At 35.3% G+C, this 19,962-nt stretch overlaps 1 protein-coding gene across 1 annotated transcript; it reads right to left on the minus strand.

Moving 5' to 3' along the window:
* Positions 1-4,493: 4,493 nt before the first annotated feature.
* Positions 4,494-19,702, minus strand: avpr2aa (arginine vasopressin receptor 2a, duplicate a). Its single transcript, XM_079402216.1, has 6 exons — positions 19,286-19,702; positions 11,267-11,631; positions 10,938-11,183; positions 10,161-10,307; positions 7,360-7,984; positions 4,494-5,969 (listed from the first exon to the last, which is right to left on the minus strand). The coding sequence occupies exons 2-6, from the start codon at positions 11,627-11,629 to the stop codon at positions 5,770-5,772; spliced, it is 1,581 nt and encodes a 526-aa protein (XP_079258342.1). The 5' UTR covers positions 11,630-11,631; positions 19,286-19,702; the 3' UTR covers positions 4,494-5,769.
* Positions 19,703-19,962: the final 260 nt, after the last annotated feature.

Here is a 19,962-nt window from a genome sequence, read left to right on the forward strand (position 1 = left end):
TCTACAGAACCTCTGTGGTAGATCACATACAACAGACCATTGGGGCCATAGGCTAGAGATGCTGTGGCCCCATAATTTCCTGTACGGTTGTGTAACGGTCAGTTTGATAAGTCAGAAAAGAGCTGTGGTCATGTCATCAATATCATACAGTCCATTCACATTTCTAATGTTAAAGAAGAAGTGGCATGTGAATGTGAGCAACATTGTAGATTTTATGACCAAAAAACTGGATTTTCAGGAAAGAAACCAATATTTTTCAATAAGAGTATTTTTTGCCTAGCAATCATTGTGTTGTAGATACAATCTTTTGACTTACTTAACCTAAAGTAGCTGTTTCTCTAGTTTAATTTGATACTTTGCATTCATGCTAACTTAAAACCCACATGCTAAAACAGTTAGCTATGTTATGGCGGCTTGGGGTGGGGATAGTTTTAACAGTTCATTAAAAATGTTACAATCAACTCTTAATGATTATAATGAGTCCAGTTATCCAATCACATCCTCTATTGAGGCAAAGTCATGTGAGGTTTTTATTGCACATCAAGGGATTTATGTAAAATGTGCTTCCGTCATAGTTTATGCACATAACTTTGTATTCTACAGAAACACTAGCCGTCTCAAATGAGCACATATGTTTTTTGTGCACATTTTTTAGAATTTCTGCGCATCTTGACATTTCCATCCAGCATTCCAAAATTCACATAAAAATAGGTAGATGGCAACACAGCTAGTGACTGAATCCTTATGTGACAGGAACACAGTGCACACACACACACTCACATAAACACACACAGCAATTGTTTTTGTGCTAAATTTAAAAGGAATACAATATAATGTTTTTGTCACTTTAAATGATTCAATTTATTCAAAACTGATTATTTTTTGTTCTTCAATACAGTTTTTGCATAAATTGGAAGTGTGGGTCTTATTTCAGCAAATTACTTCACACTGTTACATCTATCCCCAGCCTGTGTTACAATTCACCTCACTAGTGGGGTAGGTTGTAACAACGGAACTCTTTGTATTTAACATTAACTCACGTAATCTGTGATTAAGAAGTACAGGTCCAAGCGAGTTTTATTTGTAGTAGACCAATGTGGCTATGCTATATCAAAGTTTGAGAGATCTAGCACAAACAACCACTGAGTTACTGATGCTCAAACAAAAAGTGTTACTACCATCGCCGGTCTCCCCTATATTTGATAGCAAGCTATAGATTTGCTATTTTTGTTAATTTCCTTTTGATATTTATATTGATTTTCACTGGTGTCAATGATCTGAGCTCTTGACTGTGTCCTGACAAAGGGTCCTCCTACTTGTTCAAATGTTTCCATAAACAGCCAGAAATGATCTTGTCCCTGTAATGACCATGAAAATGTGGAAAGGCGTTTTTTTCTTGAGGCAACAAATTATTGAATCACTAAATGTAGGCCTAATCATTGCAATATTGTATAGTGCCATTGCACTGTATGTTCATTCGGTTTTTGAACTGGTGTAAATAATTGACATTTTAGTGTAGTGCAAGTTCGAAATTATCAGATGATTTTTACAACGTTCATTTGTTACTTTTCATGTTAAAGCTAAAGCCACTTGTAGTGCAGACTAATGAACACCTGAGGGCAGTAAGACTCTTCAAATATGAGCAAAGTCTATAGTCATAGTTTGCCGTTTCTTCAAGATTGAATAACTTTAGTATAATGATATTTTTTTCCAAAGTATAATTACTCAAACCCGAAACCATTTTTCTTTCCATAAAACCGACAGTATAATTGCCTGCAAAAGGTACAAGCTACAAAACACTGGACCAGTTCATTCCACAGTACTTTCCAAACTCTAGTCTTCATTTGACAGTTTTACATTTCTATACACTTTATAGGCCATTCATAACTTTTCTATAATACTACAACACTTACAGTTATTTGCAATTAACTGTAAGTGCAAACAAGACAGGCTATTAAACAGAATGCAATGTCTGGCATTCAAAAATGTGTTTCTTGTCTGTTCAGTATCCAGCAGCGTGCCAGTAACATGGCCAGCTGCCAGGGCGGCCTAAGGTGAACTGAACCTCAAGGTGTAAGTAATTTCATCCTTATTAGAGAGTAATGCTCGAAGCTTATGCAATACTGTAAAATAAACAAGCGGTCCTTGCAGAAATTCTGGAAAACAGTTGGAGATGAAATGGGGTACAAACGAATCTTATTTTGAGCAGCTTTTTATTATGTATAGGCTGATTCTATATTGTATCCTCATGCATGATCTGATTTGATTTTAGCAGCAGGAGATTGAAACATCCTTACTTTGTTTATTATCCTTTCAGCCGTCTCTCTACAATTAAATACAAGTGCTAATGTAGACCAGCTGTTTGTAGTCATGTTCTATACATCCATGCATCGGTGAATGTGACAATAGTCTTCATTCAGGTTTTATATTACATGAAGTTCACACTGTTATTTCCTGTTCATTATACTGGTTTTCTCAGCTGTGTTTTGGGATATATTTTAAACAGTTGCACAGAACAGAACTAGAATAATATACTTCATAATGAAAACTGTAAACTTTAATCGCTAAAATCCAAACTCAGTTTTGAAGGACTCTGCTGTAAGAAATATATTTATTTATATATGAGATTCCACAGATGCTTTTGCTCCGAAACGGAGAAAAGAAAGAAAACCATGTTGCAGACAACACTTACCATGTGGATTGAAAATTTCAGAATCCATCACTCCGACATGAAAATTACAGAGTGGAATTCCAAACTTTCCTGGACTATTTTGAAACCTTAATTTATTTGTTGTCACTTCATGCTGTTTACTGAGTGATGTATTTTACTATGAAAAGAAATCTGATTTTCTTTGTAAGTTTCATTTTATATTTGACCCTAATTCTTCACTGAAGGGTCGGCCACTGCATGTCAACCTCTCAACAGACATACTTATTTATATCTCTAAAACTGCCAGAAACGGCTATGAATTAGTGAATGACCTCGGACACAGAACGCCATCCAACACTGGCAGGATTTCTGTGGTCCTCCTGAACCACAGCCATTAATAAGCCCTGTGTAGCTGTCTTACAAACCCTACGGGATGAGAAGAAATTATGGTTTCATTCATAGGAATGTTTCAGAGATCCAAATTTGTCCCACATGACCCTGGCTTTCAGGTTTGCACTTCAAAACGGATGTACTTTTTTTTTTTTAATGCCACGTAAACAGTGTTTAATAAAGCTCACTTGCCCGGCGGTTCACATTAGTTTAATACTGGTCTTCGTTATATTTCCTGTTCTCAGAGGAAACTGATTTAAAAGGATTCTATCTATAATCTGGGATCCAAAGAGACGTGTGTATGGTGATGTCAGAGGGATGGATACCCTTTTAAGGGCATAGTTTTGCAAGTGAGCACAGAATGTTCCAATTACTATCCCTCCATGAAGTAAACACTTTGTTTTAGTACGAATTGTCTGTTGGTGTTATAAACAGTTGTATGTTTTTGTAAAGAATTTTCACAGCACTTTTTTGTCATTATGCAACAACTGTTAATGCAAAAAGAAAAAAGAAATCCAATTATTGATACGTGAGGGGCTGTATTACAATAATTACAGCATGTAAGATGCAGATGAGTGAATCTCCAAACAGATTTGAAGAAATTTAGCAATTAAATCACCAGTGGATCCTCGCCAGTGAATGGGTGCCGTCAGAATGAGGGTCAAAAGAGCTGATAAAAACATCACAATAATCCAGAAGTGATCAACATGACTCCAGTCCATTATTTAAAGTCTTATGAAGCAGCTTTTCATTTCACAAGACACTAATGGACTGGAATCGTGTGCATTATTTGTGGATTATTTGTGCTGTTTTTATCAGCTGCTTGGACTCTCATTCTGACGGTACCCATTCACTGCAGAGGACCCACTGGTGAGCAAGCGATGAATGCAAAATTTCTCCAAATTTGTTCTGATAAAGAAACAAATCGTCTACATCTTGGATGGCCCGAGGGTGAGTAGATTTTCAGCAAATTTGTATTTTTGGGTAAACGTTTCCTTCAATATTGAAGTCTTCTGAGCAATCTTTCTACAGATCAGTTTGTGAAGAACTTTAGCTCATTTGTTTATTCGGTCCAGATCCCAGATGATAACCTCATCACCATATGTTACTCATTTCAACTCCCGCGAAGACTAACAACAGTAAGTTGCACCTCAACAAAAATGTATATATGTGAAGTAATTATGCAAACCTTTAAATGATATTAAGGTGATGTTAAAAAGTTTGACAAAGAGGTCAGTTTGGGTCTGTCGTCTAATCTGTTTTCTGATTTCATGAATCATATCTTCTTTCAAAATCTCATATACTTTTAAATGAAGATCAGCTCACATTTAGAGTCAAATGAGACCGGTCTACAGAAAATTATTTCAGAGTGTATATATGCTCAATTACTCTTAAAGAGACCCCACTTTCAACCTTGAATTTGTTTATGTGATTCTTTATTTATTTTGTGTTTCTGGACTATATCACAAGGATTCAACAAAGGCATTTTCTCTTTAAAATGCAAAATAAATATATTTAGATAAACATCTGAATCACTAGATTTTTAAAAAACTTATTTACAGTATATCTTGTGTGTTTTCATTTAATCTAAGCCTTTATGTACAGTGTGTCAAATCAGCTACAAAAATATTTTCTTAATCAGTTCTTGTTTTTAGCAAAGATATTTAGCCATTCTTAAAAGAAGATCAATTTAATTGATTTGCAGGATATGCCTTTTTAGTGGTTTATGTTTCCGGCCAACCGGAAAATGATTTGTTCTTATTTTAAATAAAAATACTGATTAAGAAAACATTTTTTACAGAGTATCAGATGACAGGATCGGTGAATACTTACATCAGTTAAATTCAAGGCACTGTATAACCTGATATAATTTTAATTTATCTTCCTTTACCATCTTCTCATATTCATTATTACTTCTTTTTATTCTCACAAGACTTTAAATAAGCTTTTAAGTGCTTTATATATAATTTGACTGTTATTGAGGAACTGAAAGTGTTGCTGCTTTGCACACTGCTGGTGTTTCACTAAATAAAAACATTATTATTTCCTCAGCCTTATTCAATATACCTCATTAAATATACAAATCTGTCAAAATATGTTCAGTTTTATACCTGTACCTTTTGTACTGGATGTGTACAAAAGGCATTTTTGAGATGGAATGAATATCACTTTTAGTCCTTAATTTTTCGGTTTGGCATGGATTTGAACTGTCCTCTGGATGCATTTTTCATGCATGAATCACATAATTCATGTTCTTCCTCAGTCCTTGCCATGAAAGCTCTGATTCTGGAGAAGACTTACGGCCGAAAGACTGATAAATGGGATGAAATAGCTGGCTGTGGGGTTAAGGCTTTGATCTTCTTTGCAGTTAAGACGTTTATCTCCATCTCACACATAAATTATTTATATTTTCCTTAGAGTTTAATTAAGGTTATTATGACAGTCAGTAAGCTGTTCTTTATCCTGTTTGATGAGACGGCAAAGATCAGTCTCAAACTCGAGAGGTCTATTTTTGCATAAAATCCTCAAATTTATGACAGAAATTGGTCCTGTTTGGTCATTAATAAGCCACTCTTCACAGTTCACTTGGTTAAAGTGGCATCATCAGATACTCTGAATAGAAGATGTGGCAATATCTTATGACAACATGTCTTCCACGTGCATAGGACAGATACATATGCATAAATCCTTGTCTCTGCTGCACTCAATTTTCATTTATTCTGTAGGGGTCAGTACTGGTTGTCCTTGATAGTGGAGGTGTTTATGTCACTGGAGTGGTCGTGCATCGAGCTCCTGCGGGGCAGCTTTGGCCGACAGCGCAGCAGAGCGAGAAGTTCACGGGACACGCTGCTGGAAAAGGCTGTGTAGATCCATGGGTTCGTACAGGAGTTCAGACTGGCTAACAGCATCAGGATAGTGAAAGCCACTCCTGAGAATGAGGGAGGGAGGAAGAGAATGTCAAATCCATTTCAAATCAGTTATTGTAGAGGTCAAGTTATTGTCCTTATTTAAGGGTTACTACTAATATAAACCACATTAGAGACAGTGACTCCTTGAAATGTGCTGATCTAAGAAAATTTTCAAAACTTGACTGAAAACTTATATACTATATACTTTCGTAAATGCTCGCCTATAAGCTAGTAGGGAACGTTTTTAAGATATTTTGGCTAATGTTCTGGCAGGGTTCCAGTAATGTTAATAGAATGTTCTTTCAGAGTTATCGGGTCTTTAATAATGTTATGAGAGCATTCAGAAATAACATTTTCCAACATCAATGGAAACGTTAGCAAAACATTCTTAGAACATATTTATTATGGGGCCAGTGACTAAACATTTATACTTGCACTATTCTCTGAATTATTGACTAAACCAGCAATACGAAATGCTGTATAATAATCTTAAGGACATCTATAATGTCCCTTTTAGCATTATATATAGTAGTGATATACTGCCTCAAACAAAATAAATAAAATAAAATAACAGCTTTGCTGTCACTAGAATAAATTACATTTTAAAATATATTCAAATAGAAAACAGTTATTTCAGTTTGTAATAATATTTTACAATATCAATATTTTTTTACTGCATTTTACTATACTTCATAAGAGACTTCTTTCAACCCCTTTTATAACCTATTTAAAAAATCTTACCAACCCCTTGCTCTTTAAACTGGAATAAAATAAAGAAAGGAAGGCATCCAAGCAGGGATTTATAATGACAAAAAATACATTATAATTTAAGTTTCCATTGTTGGAAATGCAGTAAGAAAATCTCTTACCCTAAACAGTTTATATGACATTCAACTGTTCAATCAATGGCAATATGTTGGCCATTAGCTGCAAGAAAACAGCTGAAACGAATCAAAAGCAGCTGGAGTAGTACAGATGTGTGTTTTAGCAACTCTCAGTGCCCTGTGGTGAGAGATGTCAACATCTGGTTAGTGATGGAAGAGCAGCAGAGGATGGAAATAGGTTATTTATTTGGTGTGAAGAAATGGCCTTTAATATGCATGTGTCTAAGAGGAAAAAGAGAGAGAGAGAGGAAAGAGATCAAGCAAAGAGAGAGATGGAGGGCATTTGCAGGACGTTTCTTGTAGTAAACACCAACCTGACTCATTGCATTGATGGACTACACATTTTCCAGATAAATTGCAACCATTCCAAAGCACTTCCACAATCCAATGAGTCAGTCCTCTTGTAAAGGAATTAATAATACCCTTATTGAACAGCCAAATGTCGTCATTGAATTGTACCTCATGCTTTTACCTCCAAAAATGGCTATGCTATATCGTTCTTGTGAGCACTGCTTTAGTTTCTCACCTTGGTCAGGGGGATTGGGGTCCCAGGCAGCCCAAAGCTGTACAATAAAGAATGGTGACCAGCACAATGTGTAGACAAGCACAATGACCAGAGTCATCCTTACTGTTTTAGACATAGCTTTTGACACACCTATAAAAGGTGGATGGAGGGGGTAAGGTGGGAAAGAGGGGTTTGAAGAAGCATTGGAGTACTCAGTAGTGGTGTTGTAAGAGTTCCTGTGAGGAACAGAGTTCCCATGTGGTGTCTGGACAGAAGCAGAGTTGCTCCAGATGGTGTGAAGGTGAGTCTGCATGCGAGGCAGCACATCAGGGGATGAAGTATGAGTCTGTGAGGCCAGGTCATTGGGACTGTAGCCATCCTGACTAGATTGGTCACAACAATCCGGCTCTGGTGCGACCTCAGAGTTGCAGGTGTGAGAAAGGGACAAGTCACTGTTGGTGTTCTTTTTATCAAGTTCCCTCGCTTCTCTCGTATTTCGTGAGTGTTTTGCTCTCTCTCGGACTGTGCTGGCCCGTTTTTTGAAGATGGGAAAGTGAAAAATGACCAGGTTCTTCTTCATGTCAGCAGAAACCACACGTTCAGATTTCAGGTAGATGTTGTCATGGATTTCTTTGAATATTCGTACCTAAAGACAAAAATATATAAATAAATAATAGGGCTGTCATAGAGTGATATTAAGATGAATTAAATGTGTTAAATTGGCCTATGTTAACCCCTTCCATTCCATTTGAAACTGTAAAAGCATAATTCTGTTCTGGGTTAACTCATTATTGACAAATTCGTGGTGGGAATCTCGTCGGTGACTCGAATCTTTTCAATTTGTTCACTGAAAAGATTCACTTAGTAGTAGTTAGATTGGTTTACTCATTCGTTTCTGCAGGTTGTTTGTATTGAGAGATTCACTGAATCATTCATGCAAGGTATTTGTTTAAAACCCTTGATTATCTTTATGTCAACCTCTGGACATGCAGCCTTAACAAACAACTCGTAGAGTCGGTCAGAAGATCCTTATTCGTTCATTCGTTCGCAAACTAGATGACTTGTTCAATGTCGAGTCTTGTTCAGATTTTAAACACCGACTCGTTCGCGTTCGTTTAGCAGGTCCAACCAATTAAATTCTTCTTCACAACCCGTGCTCGACAGATATTGGCTCGTAAGCAAAAGATTTTTTGACGAACAGCTAGCGCATGGAAACGAACTATTCATTCGCTTTCATTGTTTGAAAAACTGATTCATTCTCGAACGATACAGCGCTACTTTATGCGCGCACAACGGCGGTTATCTGGTTCTCCAAATTTAGAACATTGAGCATCTATCAAAGAGCTGATGGATTGAATCAGGTATGTATAAGGAAGACATCCAGCATGTTCAGTGTTGAGAATCACTGCTTTCTAATCTCTAGCACTCATTTATTAAGAGAAAGCCTCTTTTAATTGAAAACTTGTTTATAAACCAAACCCATATGGGACGTTTAACAGAAGGTTAATGCTTTGTATGAACTGAATCACCAGTGATACTCAAGTATGAAGTATGAAGTGCAAGTGGAACACCATAATTTGTACAAACATTCACAAGATGTCAAAAGCCATCTGCAGGTCAGCGGCAAGAACAACTTTACACGTGTAAGATCATAATGTGAGAGATTTGTTCATCATTGCAGTTTTTGTGGAGCTTTGTGGGAATTGTTTGATGTATGAATGCAGAACCTTTTTCATGTCAGTTAGACGTTAGCTTGGAAAGATTACTATCCAGGTGCTTAATGGTCAGACCAGCCTTGAGAAGATTCTTGCAAAATGTTTTTAAAGGATTTTTTGTTGCCAAAGACATTGTCCAAACTCAGTGTGAAGCAGTTTTAGGTTTGGTTTACGCAGTGTACTCTTTCTTAAATAAGATTGACTTCTTGGGAACTGCTGGTGGAAGGAAAGATCTGCACATTAGAGAATTCCTCTCCTGAAATAGAGCTTTCACTGACCAAATCCCCTTGGCCAGGTCAAAGAGCGTAATCTCACCAAACAAGCATTATGATACATGTCAGGGGATCCGTCCTCCTCTCAAATGATTGTCACCCTAGAATTTCATGTTTTATCTCAAAATAACAAAAGTCCCTTTTCCAGATCACAGCTGAGAAATTTCAATAGTGCTGCAGGAATGAGTCCTCAAACCTGGAAACGATTTAGCATTTTTGCACTTCCGTTTCCATCGTCCTGAAGTCAGTGGGTTTTTTAAGTGGGTTAGATTCCTGAAATAAGTTTGGTGGTTAACACAAGCAGTTTTATTCTGACACAAAATACATCAGCAGTTTCCCACTTGTGATTTTTAAAAGCTTTTGTGTCTTCAAAAAGGCATTTGCTAACAATTGGCTAAATAAGACAACAAAGGTTGTCAGGGAATTTAAACATCACACCAAACTGTTCTCTCTAGTCCACTTTCACAGCCTCATTGTTACAACTTGTAGATTTTTAATAAAGATTGAAAGAGTCAGAAGCTTAATGTTGATGACGCTGAATTTACGCAACCATAGTAGTACACAGCCTAAGCTTTTACTTCTGGTGATTGTATTTAGGCTTTAAAATTCATAAAGGTTCTGTTCATTTGTGAAGATTATCTTGATGAAAGAGTATATGTTGATCTAATATATATATATATATAAAACTATAGTAAGTCACATAAATTATTTCCTTTTAAATTGCAACCACTAGTGGTATTTCTTAACTAATGTGGCCGTATGTATTTTTTTTTATATGGTGAAAGGGAAAACTGAGATAACAGACACAAATGGAATGCACAGACACCAGGAGTACCTGACAAACGGTGATAATAAAGGTAGGAAGCAGAAACACAGTTATAGTCATCCAGGTGACATACGCTTTCAGCCCCCAAGGCTCAGCAAAATTCCCCCAGCACTCAAAAACCCCTGGAGAGACCTCTGACCTGGAGAAAATAAACACCTGTAGAACAGCATTGGGAAAATATGTCAATAAAAAATATTCTAAAATTTTTTTTTATTCATTTCAGAATATTTCCTTTTGTGTTTCATGGAATAAATAGCAGCATATAGGTTTGGAATGACTTTGATGAGGAACTATTAATGGCAAATTGCTTTTTCACAGTCAGATTTAGATACATTTGTTTATTCATTGGAAAAGGTTTTAGAAATGTTGCATTACATTACTTCCAGTAGATCCTCTGTTGTGAATGGGTAGCATCAGAATGAGATTCCAAACAGCTGATTAAAAAAACAGTAATCCACAAGTAATCGACTCCAGTCTATCAATTATCGTCTTGTGAAGAGAAAGCAATATTATGGATTATTCACTAGTTTAAAGTTGAAATGTGTTACTGATGGATTTATTTATTACAAACATGCAGCTTTTCACTCTTAGATGTCAATTAATGGAGTGGAGTCTTATTGATTACTTGTGTTTTTATCAGCTGGACTCTCATTCTGACAGCACCCATTCACTTTCAGCAAATTTTCATTTTTGGGTTATCTGTTCCTTTAAAAATGTATATTCACTGACTCATACTTCTTAACATTCTAGTAAACCTTACATTGTATTTACAACTAGTAGGCCTACCTGTGGCACACTGAGAACAAGGGCTAGACCCCAGGCTACCATAATTGGTGTATTCCAGCGTGAAACTGCCCCTCCTTTGTAAGCCTGCAGGGGGCAGCAGATAGCATTATGGCGGTCCACTGTCATAGCAACAATCATGTAAGAGGATGCAAACATTCCCACAATCTGCAGATATTTGACTAAGCGGCACAGCACATCTGGACCTTGAAATCTCTCTGTGATATCCCAAACTAGCTGCGGGAGCACCTGAAAAACATTAGTATACTGCTATTGACAAGTCACTTAAAAGACAAAATGCTACAATAAGCATTAGACAAAGTTCAGCTTACCTGAAAAAACGCCACCACAAGATCTGCAACACACAGATTGACCATAAATAGGTGCATGGGTGCGTTGTATTTGCGTCGCCTCAACAGAACCCACAGTACAAAACCGTTCCCTAGTATTGTGAGAGCGAGAACCAGACCCAGAATTCCAATCTCAGCTTTAGCCAGAGATATGTCCCGCACCCTGACCGGACCGGACATCTGAGTGGGGTTTATTGAGTTGTTTTGAGACACCAACCAGAAGTATGAGCCTCCTTTGAAAGTACTATTGAGTCCAGTATGCTCAGAGAATGAGGAGAAGTTAGACCATGCAACGGTTGCATGGACGGATCCTTCCCAACCTGCCTCCTCTGAGAAGGTCTCCATGCCTGCAAGAAAAAAATGCACAATTGTCACAAAAAGGTGAGAAAATATGAGAATCAGCATATTAGAATAATTTCCGAAGGTAATGTAACATGGCCATCGCACATTGCATTGAAACTCTCATCATTAATCTTATTTTATGACTTAGCAATTTCACAGACACAAAAAGCAAGCAAACAAATCTGCTTCCTCTTCCACTCTTTAATTCCCCATGGCTGCAGTTTTTCCCCCAAAATGCATCTGTCAAGTCATCTCTTTTTTGTTTTCTTTCTAAATTTTCCCTGACTTGATATGACTCCTACTATCCTACCCAGCTTAGTCCATCACATTTGCTTCCCTTTAGTATCTCTCTCATCCACAATTGACTCAGTCCTCCTCGTCCCTCTGTTTTTCCGTTGCCCATTCCTTTACCCCATTTTCTACCGCTTCCTTTCTGTGTCTGTTATCAACTGATCCTTGATCCCAATAAAATGTGGTTTATTTTCATAACTATTTGCAAATAAATAGTATAAATGAAAATATAAGTTGCAAAAATGAGACAGACAGTTTGAGAAAGAATAGTAGCATGGGACGTTGGGTTAAATAAACAGAGAGGAGGTGGGGTATAGGGCATGAGACGAGAACACACAAAAGAAAAGAAATAACTAGAAAAGGTCTTACATACCAATGCAAAGACTGTCCATATATGAGAATAAGAAAGGCTGTGTTAAATGGAAGTTGGCTTATTATAGGCAATATGTTATTTTGTGAAACTGATGTCATCTTCCTTATCCAATAATGCTAGACCCAACACATTAAAAATGGTATCTAAATGATATCTTATAAATTTTACTGACAAATTTATCCAAAGCAATTTTTCCAGTGCTTCTTTTCCAATGCAGCAGCAGCCCCCATTCTAAAAATACTTGTAATTTTAATGAGAAAATAATGTCAAATGTTATAGTGAAGACCTGTTAACTGTTTAACTAAGTTATCTGACCAAATATAAACAACTTTTATTTATTATTAAATTCGATTTTTATTACATTGTACAATTAATTAGATGATACAATTTTAATATTAAATTGGATATGAATTGTTAAGAAACTTGGTAACACTTTCTATGAAGCCCTTATTTATAATACAGGTATTCTTAAGGCATTATAATGAATGCATAATGCATTATAAATAACTTTATAATATGTTGTATCATCTCATGAATATTCATAAGAACAGTTTTAATGTTTTATAATAGTTACTTATTTGTGGTTATAGCTTTTAAGAGTATGATGATTTATAACACACAATAAACACGATCCATCCGCTTAAGTTACACTGGATTATATTTCTCATAGTTATAATGTATTATAAGTCTCATATCTTGCCATGTTACTTATGTTACTTTACTTAAAGCAGACAAAGACCACTTATAAGTAATAATAATAACAAAAAAAATAAAAAATACATTTCTCAAACAGCCATAAGATCAGATATCAGATCAGATGAATGTGTAATATGACACATTTGCTTTAAATTTTTTTTTTTTTAAATATAATATCTTAAATATAATAATTTGATTATTTTGATGGCACCCTTTAGACAGCTGTTGATAAGTAACACTGCAACGATATGTCAACTATCAGTCATGAGAGTATTAGCCTCAGATGTCACGCCCACGGAACATTGGATAAACGTCTGATGCATACAGCACACAAATGTGGAAACACTTCAGGAGTTTCGAAGTCGTCGTCGGATTGGTTGAATTGACCTTATGCACGGTTACTTCCTGGTTGTAGATAAGCCAGCTCAGTCATTTCCGGTCAAGTGTACTGTGCCGTAAGAAGAGCACCCTTTGCTCGGTTTCTCTACATAATCCATTCACAATTAGGAGAAAAGTTTTGTTTGTCTAAGATGACCAAATGTCCACGTATTCCGTTTCAGGAATGACAAAATGCGAATGTTAAATTTACGCGAGGGAATCCGTTAAATCATGGCGCGAGTCATTGCTATGATTGACAGTGGCAACGGAATGAAGCCGATGTCAAAATAAAGCTGTGCATTAAGTGATTCAGACTAAATTCAGACTAACAAAACTACAGGTCTGTGTTGGATTAAACTTAAACAATGTAGCCTAGTTATTAAATTAAATCTAAACATTTCAAAATATTGAATGTATTATTTATTTGTTATACCAACTTATTTAATTTGTATTTGACTATATAGGTATTGAAATGATTCAACATTATAGGCTGTGACTGTGACTTCCTGCATTTGCTATACTTTATACTTCATTGCAACAAAGTTGTAAATTTGTTAAAATATTTATTTTATAATAAATCAAAAGACGTGAAAAAGTTGAAATGGCAGCTGCAGCCAATGATTGATCCTATACTTGCCATCTCCTGGTTATAACGGTAATTTCATTTTCATCTTAAAAAGTCTATTTTTCGCCGAGACGTTTTTAGCATATTTCTTCATGTCGTCTTCATGAATGAAAAGTGAACCTTTAATAATGGGAATTTTACCACACATAGTTAAGAAATAATAAATGCTTTAAAATTTTATAAGATTTTAAAAATGTGTTCATGGCTATGAAGGTAAGAAACTGATTATCGAGAATACCATTACATTGTCCTTTAAGAGATTAGCCTAACTGCCTAAACAGTTATGATAGTATTTATTTGTCAGCATTTAAATGTACAGTTATACTCACATAGGTACTTTCCTGGGATTACCAGACTCTGCATATAAATTTATATGTTCTTTAATAACATGAAACTGTATGTTAATTCCGCAATCATTATTTACGGTGTTACGATTATTTTGTTTCTCAGTTTATGATAAGAATGAGGCAGGAGATGTTTCTGTGAGAGTCTCTACCTATATATAGCACATATAAAATGAGCTTCACCGGAAGATTACGAGCTGGGCTGCGTTCAGCCCCGAAAAACGGTGCAAAACGGGTGTGAGCTTGAACGTGAAACCCCCTCACGAAAGAAGAAAGCCGTCGTGTTTACAAATGTGACGACAAACGCTTATCAGGATCAAATAAACGCTGGATTTTCAAAAGTATGTGAAATATTTTAAGTTCGCGGCATAGAATCTTTAAAGTGCGTCCCGAGAGTTTCACACACCGGTTTGTTATTGTGGCGTCATTTCCACGCCCCAAAACGTGACGCTGAACGAAACAAACTATGATTGGTTGTTTCACATGTCGGTCAAACGGCCTCATGGGCAGGCCTTGGCCAATGAAAGCTACCATAGATTCCAGATCTTTAGCCGTCAGTCTGAAGGTCTGGCCACGCGAGGCTGTGAGAGTATTAGTAGTGTGTCTGCTGAATATACTGTTTTTATGGAAAGTAATGCGTCACGTTACTTTTAAACATGAGCAGGGCTTGATTGTTTGTTTTTAATATAAGAAGTTCTATTTATAGCAAATGTATAAGCCCTTTCACACCAAGAAGTGTAATGAATAAACCTCAGGCTGAAGGAAGAGTAAATTCACGTCTGTACAGTAGAACGCAGGAGAAGAATGTTTAACACTCATCAGCAATTAAAAAAACAGTGAAGCACAATTGTTAGTTTATCTAAAGTCATTTTTGCTTATTAGCAGGGTTGAACTGGATCATCAAAGGTCAGCAGCAAAGACATTGGTTAATAAAATGGGATTAGATATATTTGTGTTATTTAACATATTTAATCATTGCAGGTTTGTGTCATATTCTGAGTTTGCATTTCACTGTTTTAATTCACTCTGATGTATACTGAATCTGTTTTTGTTTTTTTGCAAGTGAGATGAATTTAATGCATGTTCACATTTAGTCTAGAACCACAGTAACATCATGTTCACACAGCGCACACAACGCCTCTGTACTTCCGATTTCTCCCAACATGAGGACAGGAGACTTGTCAGTCAATAATAATAGTATCTGTCGTTACTTTTTTGAAAAAGTAAATGAGATATTTTCTTGTAAATTAATAAGTAACGCGTTACTTTACTAGTTACTTGAAAAAAAGTAATCTGATTACGTAACTTGCGTTACTTGTAATGGGTTACCCCCAACACTGGTAAGTACTATAATGTATTATAATTGTTGTTATGATTATTCATATTTTATAACACATTATAAGTTTTTTTTATAATGCCTTAAGAATACCCTTACAATGTATTATAAATACGGGCTGCATAGAAAGTGTTACCAGAAACATTTTTTTTTTTTTGTAAGTGAAAGAGCCCCCTGTTCATTTAAAATTAAAACAGTAAAACGTAGTAGTAGACATACACACACACACACACATATATACACATATCTGATAGGTTTTTACAGTACGGAAAAAGACACAATGGTGATACCTGCTATCTAGTTCCTTTTAATTAATTTTGCTATACTCTGATGAAATGAATCATATATCATAGTCCTATCTCAAAACAGAGCATATTATACAGTTTCTATTATACTTTCAGCCAGTCCATCTCTTTTTCATGTCTTTGACTCTACATTTCCATTTGTTTCTGCGTATTCTCTCCCTTCCTTTGTTTCTCATTCAGTTTCTCACTTTCTGAAAGACCATTGTTTCCAGCAATCACCTCATCTTGAATCAACGAGGTTTCTTTACACTGTGTAAAGAGTGTGAGCAGTATGTCTCTCTGTGTAATTATCTGGGCTTTGGTGTTAATATATACAATACTTCTTAACCTGTCTTCCACCTTCCCACACGTTTAAAACTTTCTGACAGAAAATCAATTACAGGATAGATAGATAGATAGATAGATAGATAGATAGATAGATAGATAGATAGATAGATAGATAGATAGATAGATAGATAGATAGATAGATAGATAGAAAGAAACTCTTGCTTTTTACAGAATTAGTTTTTGTAAAATGCCTTTCGCTATGGCTTTCCAGGTCCGGTCATAAATAAAAGCGAGTGTCCTTGTCACAGCAGTGTTGGAGGTCATTCTCTGAAGCAGCTGATGCATGAGCTGTTCAGTTTACCCTTGCTTTGTCATTTTCTACCTTTCCTTGAATCCCTTTCCCTCTGAGGAATCCACTAATATGGTGCAGCAGAAATGTTGGCCTAGACTAAATATAGCTGATAATACAGAAAAAACACTTTGCTCTAGCAAACTGCTTTTTATGCATATTATTTGAAAGTATTTTAAACGTGGATAGACAACAAAGGACAAATCACCTCAGGTTGCTTCAGTATGATTGGCCATGAAATATTTGTGCAGCAAGTTGTGTATTATTAAATGTATTAAAGTCTGGTTTATGCAATTGGAAAGGTTTTTTGAAAATGGTAATTGAAAGGAAGTGTGGAGGTCAAACTATTTGATCATGGAATTAATATGAGGTTTGCAATGTTTGTAAAAAAAAAAAAAAAAATATATATATATAATTTTGTACTTTGATCAGGGTTATGATCATTGTAATAGTATATAATAATTTATAACAATGGAATTTGCATCCTTTAAATGGGACATAAAATGTGACCATATTTATTTAAAAAAATGAGGAAAATAAAAACAATTCGGGAGGCAATCAATATACTTTTGCACTTCAAAGAGTCTGGAATTAAAAATATCTCCCATTATATATTAATGTATTTTAAGACACTTTTTTTTTTTTTTCCATTTACACACATGTAAGTGTGTCTAAGCTTTGCATGATTAATGAAATCAGCTAACCTTTCATTTCCCTTTTGTTTTCAGCTATTGTTTTTCCCTTCTATACTGACAAAGAAAATAAAGACATTTGACAATAAACATACTTAAATGAAAAGTAATTGAAAGAGGAATTGAATTGGACTTCTGGTTGAATGCCCAGAATGTAGATCGTAATAATTGCTCGAGATGGTGAGCGTCTAGAAAACTGGTCAGGTTGCATAACAGTTGAGTGCGTCATTAAAAATTAAATTTCTTTCCAAAATACTTTTCATTATTTTTGTCCTCCAATGGCTTTTGCAATTACAAATTAATTTTCCAGGTCATGGATGCCTGCCCTGTTTCATAGTATAATAGTATTCAGCACCTTATTAATTTAATCAATTGCACACTAAAATATTGCATCAGCATGTGTCCAAAACCTCCCTTTTGGATTTCAACAGCTTCTCACACCTGATAAGAACATTAACTTCCAAATTCAAAGACCTGAAACCATCTTGAGGAACCTCCAGCAGGATGAAAGTTGACAGAAACCATAAGAACTAGATTAATATGCCATGATAAAATAAAAATAGAACATGACCTTTGTCTTTTTTATTGCACTTTTTCATCTTTCATTCTTTAATACTAAATATTAATAGCCATGCAGTGTTTATGCAATTTAACGTTCTCCATATTATGAAAAATTAAACAGCTAGTGAAGAGGCATTATTCTCATACAGTGACTACATAAGCCTGCATGAGCAAAATTCATCAATTTTGCATGAAATGTAAATAAAGTATTTGCTTTGTTTCCACATTCGGTTGTTGACATGTCTAGATTTTCAAGATCAAGATTTTCGATTTATATGATTGTGTAAGGGAAAGTCTTTTCAACTCTTTTAAAAACTGTTTTGAATTACTTAAACGTGCTGTGTTTTATGAGGACTCTATATAGTCATTTGACTTTTATACTATACAAATTTTTTATTCTGTACCCTATTCCTAACTCTACATTTAAAAAAAATATATTTAGTAGGATTTATAAATGGTCTTCCAATTTTGTCCACACAATATCAAAAATTTCCGGTTTTACTATCATCGTGGGCACAATGTAGGTATAAACAAACATACATTCCACGTAGCATCTCAAATAATGTGATTTAATGTGTCATGAAAATGGCAAATATTTATAAAATATGTAAAATAAGTACTGAAATATGTATATTATATTTTTAGTCTAACGTTATATTGCAGTTCATCAAATTCCCACGGGTATTTCATGGCAACAACCCGTATTTTTGACAAAACGGACAACAATTATTCAGTTCATCTTTCATTCTCAACTCAGCTCCGTCAGTACATGCTTATCACTATAATAGTAGCTTGTCATTTATTCTGTTACACTAAAACACATGAATCAAATAGAAGAAATAAACTACATAAGTTATTAACAATTCAACAGAGTTCAATGCAACTTTTCTTGTTCCCTTTGAGTTCTGGAGAAAAAAAAATCAAATAACAGCCCATCACAGGAAAACTACAGACCTGTCAGTGTGGCATGCATACTCTCATTCTAATGGATTTGCATTACTAACGCTGAATTTCTTTCTTATTTTAACATTAAATAACTTTGAAAATGGTCTCTCTACACTTTTAAAATTACGCTTTAATATAAGATACATTTTTCATATCTCAAACATACACCCTTACAACAAGATTTGTTTTTTAAGTTTATATTAATTATTAATTTTTTTAACTGTAAAACTCGATTTTGTTAGATGTATGCTTAATGTGGGGGAAAATGCCAGTGGGGTAAAGATATATATAAAATAATATAAAATAATATAAAATACATAAATAATATAAAATACAGCTATATGATCTGAAAACAAGTCAAAATTTTGCTTGTCAAATAATTGTTTGCATAAATATCTTAAGGATGTATTTTAATTGGCAAAACAAACTTAAAAAGAAAATGAATTTTTGCAATGAATTCTTTGCATTTTAAAAAAGAAAAGAAAAGAAAAACTTACTCAGTTTTCTTGAATCAGCAGCGATAATCCATGTGTTTTGTGAGGAGCCGCATTCAATTCTTCAAAGCTGCAGTTGTGCTCTGTGATGGTTGACATAAGAGCTGCTGTGCTGATGAAGAGCGTTGAGGTATTTCACCTCCTCATGTGAACTGTATGTGCTGTAGTTTTGCTGCTTTCACCTAAGTTCGTGTACACAGAATTCAGAGCTTCTTTTCTTCATGCATCCACTGGATAGAGGCATGCAATTTATTCCAAGAAATGTCCCGCCGTTCCTGAGACTCTGCGTGTCTGTGCTTTCATTTCCCACATTATGTGAGCACCGGTGCACTGATGGCGTTGAATTTGAGCCAGGCTCAGTATAACAACATATCTCTTACATTCACTCACCCTCTCTCTTCCCTCGCTCCCTCCCTTCTCTCTTTTTTCTCAGGTCTGTTGTTAGATGAGGGGAGGAGCCAGTAAAGCGAGGTGTTTTTATACATCCATCTCCTCTGTAACACAGAGGACAGATAGATAGAAGCCGAAAGCTCTTTGTAACAGTTTGTGCTGTAGTGACACTGTTCAGACCGAGTGATCTGTGTCAATATTTGCTTCCATATTTACATTAACCTGCCCTGGGTGTGACTGCACTTCTTGCCAGTTGTTTTAGTTTGTTGGACTAATAAGATGCCAGCTTG

The sequence above is a fragment of the Barbus barbus genome, assembly GCF_936440315.1.
Source record: "Barbus barbus genome assembly, chromosome: 41".
In the NCBI taxonomy this organism is placed as follows: Eukaryota; Metazoa; Chordata; class Actinopteri; order Cypriniformes; family Cyprinidae; genus Barbus; species Barbus barbus.

Bases quoted from the DNA above. Each gene is read 5' to 3' on its own strand.
- avpr2aa (XM_079402216.1), bottom strand. From the start codon at position 11,629: ATGGAGACCTTCTCAGAGGAGGCAGGTTGGGAAGGATCCGTCCATGCA. The intron at 11,184-11,266 runs GTAAGCTGAACT...AATGTTTTTCAG, and splicing joins TTGTGGTGGCGTTTTTTCAG to GTGCTCCCGCAGCTAGTTTG. The intron at 7,985-10,160 runs GTACTCCTGGTG...TTTTGTCTTTAG, and splicing joins TTATTATCACCGTTTGTCAG to GTACGAATATTCAAAGAAAT.